This window comes from Lissotriton helveticus, chromosome 10 (genome assembly GCF_964261635.1).
Source record: "Lissotriton helveticus chromosome 10, aLisHel1.1, whole genome shotgun sequence".
Lineage (NCBI taxonomy): Eukaryota > Metazoa > Chordata > Amphibia > Caudata > Salamandridae > Lissotriton > Lissotriton helveticus.
The window spans coordinates 829,106,755-829,113,821 of record NC_136071.1 but is presented as its reverse complement, the minus strand read 5'-3'; the positions used below and the strand labels follow the sequence as shown (position 1 = coordinate 829,113,821).

At 41.9% G+C, this 7,067-nt stretch overlaps 1 protein-coding gene across 10 annotated transcripts in view; it reads left to right on the top strand.

The window, feature by feature from the left end:
* KIAA1217 (KIAA1217 ortholog) overlaps positions 1-7,067 on the top strand; it is a 1,321,668-nt gene that overhangs the window by 1,289,662 nt on the left and 24,939 nt on the right. For all 10 annotated transcript variants that reach the window (XM_078663443.1, XM_078663442.1, XM_078663445.1 and 7 more), the window contains 2 exons: positions 5,379-5,527; positions 6,240-6,383. In XM_078663443.1, the coding sequence (XP_078519569.1) occupies positions 5,379-5,527; positions 6,240-6,383 (293 nt within the window). The remainder of the gene's footprint in view (positions 1-5,378; positions 5,528-6,239; positions 6,384-7,067) is intronic.

The window sequence follows — 7,067 nt, the reverse complement described above, 5'->3', positions numbered from 1 at the left end:
CATTTATATTTGTATTTATATAGATATGCAGATTATATATGTTTATATATGTATGTATATATATATATATATACATACATATATATAAATGCATATGCATATATATGCATATATATGTGTATATGTGTGCGTGTAGAGAGAGGTAGAGACTAGTAGAGAGAGAAGTAGAGAGAGGTAGAGAGGTAGAGAGTAGAGAGTGAGTAATAGAGAATAGTAGAGAGAGTAGCAGAGAGTGAGTAGTAGAGAGTAGTAGAATTAATAGTAGAGTGAGTAGTAGAGAGTGAGTAGTAGAGAGTAGTAGAGTGAGTAGTAGAGAGCAGTAGAGAGTGAGTAGTAGAGAGTAGTAAAGTGTGAGTAGTAGAGAGTGAGTGGTAGAGAGTGAGTAGCAGAGAGTGAGAATAGTAGAGAGTAGTAGAGAGTGAGTAGTAGAGAGTAGTAGAGAGAGTAGTAGAGTGAGTAGTAGAGAGTGAGTAGTAGAGAGAGAGTAGTAGAGAGTGAATAGTAGAGAGTAGAGAGTGAGAAGTAGAGAGTGAGTAGTAGAGAGTAGTAGAGAGTGAGTATTAAAGAGTGAGTAGTAGAGAGAGAGTAGTAGAGAGAGAGTAGTAGAGAGAGAGTAGTAGAGAGTGAGTAGTAGAGAGTAGTAGATAGTGAGTATTAGGGAGTGAGTAGTAGAGAGAGAGTAGTAGAGAATGAGTAGTAGAGAGTGAGTATTAGAGAGTAGTGGAGCAGTAGAGAGTAAGTAGTAGAGAGTAATGGAGAATATTCCAAAGTTTGGCACAGCACCAATTGCACAATAAGTCCAATCAAATCATATCACTTAGAGTCCTTATTGAAGCGCTGAATCTTGGTGTATATTCAAATGCTTTTATTTTCCTTAAGTTTATGTACCACAGCCAGCCGACGCGTTTCGTTCTGTACAACAGAACTTCTTCAGGGCGTTCTTATTTCCTTCAAGTTAAGTCGGTATCCTGTTGTCATATAACTAGATATTTCTTCCAAATGTTAGACGAGACGTAAGTACATTCTTATTCAAAGTGACTAGGTATCAATTTTACCCACACAATTCGGGCAGACTTGAGTAATTTATAGCATCCTCAAAGTCAGTCTGTCAAAAATTCCAAAGTATAGGACATGATAATCCAAATTCATATGTTTCTCAAGAAAAGTCATTTTCAATCGTTCGGAATATCGGCGTTTGGGCAGATATGACCCAGGGACCCCCAGTATGCAAGGGGAATTAGTCCCCCCTCTGCAAAAGCACCAGTGGGCTGCGTTGCAGAGAGGTGTAAAAAGGGGCATAGCCTCATTACACCTCTGTGCAATGCAGCCCCCTGGCGCATACTGGAGGTTCCAGGTGGGCTAGTTGGCCCACAGGGACCCCCAGTATGCAAGGGGAATTAGTTCCCCCTCAGCAAACGTGCCAGGGGGCTGCATTGCAGAGAGGTGTAAAAAAGGGTGTGGCCTCATTACACCTCTCTGCAATGCAGCCCCCTGGCGCATACTGGAGGCTCCTGGTGGGCTAGTTGGCCCCCAGGGACCCCCAGTATGCAAAGGGAATTTGTTCCCTCTCAGCAAACGTGCCAGGGGGCTGCATTGCAGAGAGGTGTAAGAAGGGGCATAGCCTCATTACACCTCTGCAGTGCAACCCCCTGGCGCATACTGGAGGTTCCAGGTGGGCTAGTTGGCCCCCAGTAGGGAAGGAGAATTAATTCCCCCCTCTTCAAACATGCACGGGGGCTGCGTTGCAGAGAGGTGTAAAAAAGGGTGTGGCCTCATTACACCTCTCTGCAATGCAGCTCCCAGGCGCATCCTGGAGATTCCTGGTGGGCTTTCAGGTCTTATATAGTTAGGAATTAGCATTAAAAAAACCTTTGAAGTTCACTGAAAAAACCATAGGTTTCAGGCCTTATATAGTTAGGAATTAGCATTTAAAAAACCTTGCAAATTCACTGAAAAACCATAGGTTTCAGGTCTTATATAGTTAGGAATTAGCATTTAAAAAACCTTTGAAATTCACTGAAAAAACCATAGGTTTCAGGCCTTATATAGTTAGGAATTAGCATTTAAAAAACCTTTAAAATTCACTCAAAAAACAATAAGTTTTAGGGGTGTTATAGTTAGCTGGATATTTCACTCATACAAAACCATTGAAATTGCTCCTATATAGTTAGTTGTACTAACTATATTTCGCACACCCGCAATCCACTGCTGATGATGTCACATATTACATCATTCATGACATGGTCAGTGACATCACTGATGACATCTCAAATGACATCACTCATGACATCACTGATTACATCATCCACGTGACAATCACATACACCTTTTCATACACTAGTAAAATCTTTCATCACTCTTTGTAAAATACAGAATATCATATTTGAATCCATTGTTACAGCAATACAAGTATCTAAAAACCCACTCAGTGATTCATAGATGTATATACACATCTAATCACTTACCTGTAGATTCGCTCATACATGATGTCAATGAACAATAGAACACTATCAAAAATACTTATAAAGCTATATCGACATTGCACACCAGCACACAACCTATTCACATATGAAGTCATCCTACTCACTTATGCAAACAATGGATCATACTTACATATTTACTTAGCTACACACATATACAAACACAACTTCATCTATTCATTTAGATAGTAAGTCATACTTAGTGAATTATAAAATCATTATTACAAGTATAAAGTTATCCGTACAGTCACTCACACAATCATTGAGTCGTATGTATACTTATTTATATACAACTGACACATACACTGCCTTTTATTTTTCTAGTTTGTTGGACATGTACCATTGAGAAATATATTTGCTCATCACCACACCCATAAAGATATTCACTCACCCAAACAACTGTTAGAACATGTAGTTTTAACTTCATAAATCTAGTGAATCAACTATTCACACATCTTTGGGCAGTCACACCCCCCCCCACCGAACAACACACACATTCACTCTCCCATACAAATACTCAGTTAACTAATCAATAACTAATATAGACTTTCACATAGCTAGTAACCAACTGGAGAACCAGTTTACACAACAACTGACAAAGTGATACAGATATTCCAACAGTTTAGTCACTATCCACTATATTTAGTGAGACACTATAAATTGGTCAAGTAAACAGTCAATTACACTGCTACTAAATCCTCCATCCAAATATTTATTTTTATATATCCACTCATTCTTCAATGCAAATTGCTATATATATAATGCATATTTAAATAACAAAGCAAACCACATTCACTGGATGATGTCATCAGTGATATCATTTGAGATGTCATCAGTGATGTCACTGACCATGTCATGAATGATGTAATATGTGACATCATCAGCAGTGGATTGCGGGTGCGCGAAATATAGTTAGTACAACTAACTATATAGGAGCAATTTCAATGGTTTTGTATGAGTGAAATATCCAGCTAACTATAACACCCCTAAAACTTATTGTTTTTTGAGTGAATTTTAAAGGTTTTTTAAATGCTAATTCCTAACTATATAAGGCCTGAAACCTATGTTTTTTTCAGGGAATATATATATATATATATATATATATATATATATATATATATATATATATATATACATATTTATATTTTCTGTTATTGGCACGGGGTATTTTAGTTCCAGTCTTTGTAATGACGTCACGCCCATTCACCATAGCAAAGCGCCACCCGGGCCCAGGAGGACCCAACAGTAAAAGCTGTGGCATCGCTGTTCCAAAGCCCCCGAGACCGGACGTCTGTCCATTCGCTACTTCAACCGCATTTGACAAAATATATATGTTTAAAAATAGGAAGTCCGAGAAGAGAACGTCGCCGTTTCGGTTGCGTGTCTCTCGACCATGGAGCCCCTTGTTGCAGGGGGGCTCATCCCCGCACCAGAGAGCTTTCCTGCGGGAATATATGCCTGTACACACAAGCAGCACGTAGACCCCCTTGCACCAGTGAGGGTGCCCCCGTCGTCCTCATTCCTGCATTTAAAAACAAGCGAGGAGAGCGGATGAAAGCGCTCAGCTGCAGGGGCCAGAGCCTGCCAGGCCGCAGCAGCGGCTGCCAGGGCTGGGGGGCGGCAACGAGGACACCCCTCAGCTACAGAACCAGGGCCCGTCAGGGGCCAGGTCACCCCACAGCTGCAGGGGCACTTCAATGTGCTTCCTAGCAGCTTCCGCCCCAAGCCATCCACTGCCAAGGCAAGGGGGCAGCAGAGTGCCCCCGGGGTCAAACCATGAGCATTCCTGGACCCCCATGCTTTCAGTGGAATAGACGTGTTTTCTGAGTCACACAATAGTGAATAGATGTGTGTGTTGCGGGCCAACCAACCTAAAATCCTTTCAAGTTCGACCGGATTTATGCAGTGCTTAACACTGGTGTGTGTAGTACTGCTAAGATCTCACTACGACAGTTACATTTGCCGAAGATCACACGCCTGGCATCAAATTGTGAAGCTGGTATTAGAAAGCAGGCCTCTTGCACCAATAGGCAGCTATTCAGCCACCAGACCACCCAAGACACAAACGTGTGCAAACAGATCATCTCGCCATGACAAAACCCCGTCCCTTTCAGACTGACTTCCTGCTGACATAAAAGGTTCCTTATCTTCTTTATGGGGCCATCTGGACCCATAAAGAAGATAAGAAACCTTTTACTTCAGCAGTAAGTCCAGGAGCCCCGTCTGAAAAGGACGGGGCTTAGAGAGAAATAAGAACGTCACTAGGACCTCTTCTCCAATGGCTGGCCACCGTTTAGGAGGCCAGCCAATAGAGAAGAGGGGCGAGGCTTAACCTCGCTAGCGAAACTCTCCCTACATCATTAAATCTCACCAGCTCGACTGCGCACGTCTGCGCAGCCATCGCAGGCTGAGACCTAAAAAGGGAAACCTGATATTTACCTGTTCAAAAATCTGTCAACTAGTATTGGTTGGTAAAAAATCATTGTCTACCTTTCTTCTATTAGCTACTATTGGTAGCTGAAACTGTGTATAATATCAACTTTCAAATCTGATTCATGTGCCATTTGTGCAGAGGCAATCTTAATATAAGCAACATTTGAAAGAGAATGTTAAACGTATCCTTCATACATGCAAGAGCACTAACAATACATTACAGATTGAAGCAATTTGTCATCATTTGTGTCCCCAAAAATTCTTCAGCCCTTTAAATGTTTTTCATTAGCCCCACCCTTAGTCCAGCCTCTAGCCTCGCCTCCTTACTACCCGCCGTGCCCCCACAAATCAATTTGATAGGGGCCTGCACTTTATTTTCCCCATTTAAAGCACTGGATATAAACAACTTCCATCGTCACAAGTATAGCTAATCTTTTGTTGCTTATGCCACTTTTTATTTTGCAGAAGAGGCTCCGGATGTTGAACAAGAAAACGATAAAGTTATGAAGTCTCCGCCGCCTCCTCCTCCACGAAGAATCTATCCACCAGGATCCGGTCTTGCGACAGCAAGACCAGTGGACATCGCGCACTCGATGAAGAAGGACCCCTCAAAGGTTGGGCGATTCACATGAAAATTATTTCCGCTAGGCACAAATTGCAGAAGTGCATGTTCCTTCAGGGACCAAATTTACTACGATTAGAATTAGAGCTGGTGTTTGGTCTGATTTTATTTATTTATTTATTTTCAATTCTGCTGCTAAGCCCCATTTTTGCAAATGATCTGAAGCGGTTATTGCAGACATTATTTTGTTCCAAAGAAAAGTTTATTACCTCCTATTTTAAGAACACCTGCCTCGAGCATTCAAGCTAATTACAGTTAAGCCCGACTGCGCAGTATGTAAATGAACGGATTCACATCTATTCCGGATGGGACAGGTTTCCTGATTGTTGAACAACTATGAGCACTGTCTTTAAATGCTGACATTCTTTTGCGAATTGTTTTGGTTCTTTGAAGGTCAAAGATAGGAGTTACTCTGAAAACGTGCAACTGTATTCTGGTTTGAAAACCTTTTCTTACAGACTTGTGCAGGCGTCGGGATTTTAATGAAAACGCGTTTAATGAAAATGTCGATGGCTATGTACATTTTTAATTAAGAAAAAATGTAACGTGAACTATTGTTTTCAATGTTAATATTATCAAACTTGGAGATCAAAATCATTTGGTTAAAGAGGACAGCACAGTTTGGATCTGTAGGACACATTAGTACTGACGAAGTTCTAATTATCCAGGACTCTTACTGTGTTCATCATTCCCCAACTTTCTAGGAGCTTAATGACGATAATATGACAAAATTCGCGAGATGTCAAACTGAGGACCATGTCTCTCACCCGCAGCCACCTGTGGGAACAGATTCCATCACAAAGGATGACGACGAGCAGGAAGGAGAGCGCATTATGGCAGAACTGCAGGTAAAGTTTCCTTGCGTAGGGCTACGTCAACCCACCGGTGCACTTATCGTAAATTGTGTTAACAGTGACGGTCACGCGTTTCCCTGCTCATGCGTGCGGCATTCCTAGCGTGTGGCGATACTACCACCTAGCGGGCAATAGTAGAAACGGCGCTCATTGTATGCAGCTTTTTCTTAACGAAGCTAACTAAACACACGGTCATGTCATGTGTTTCCTTGTTGAGCGAGGTCTCGCCTGCATCTGGGGATGTTTTATTTTTAGCTAGCAACAATGAAGCCTTCTGTGATCTAGTTTAATTCCAGGGACCCCTTGGAACTGAAGACCAGAAGTAAAGGGTAATTACTCTGCCGTATCTTGGTCCAACCAGGAAACTACCAAGAGAGGAGGGAATAAGGGGTTGGGTGGAACAACAGGACAGAATGGACACAATGCAACAAACCTGTAAACGTATTTTAAAATGTAGCCAAGGCTGCTCCTTGATAGCCATGGTCTTCTGCTGGGCTTGCACGTCTGTTGATCGAATCTAGGGTCAGCTTCCTGTTGTCGCCTCACAAACCTTGCCTAACCCCCTTTGACCAAGATTACTTTCCTTAATACCGCCCTTCCAGCATTGCAAGATACACTGATATTTTATCCGGGACTGTCAAAGGCCACACCTATTCCATTTTACAAATCTTGTTTAGA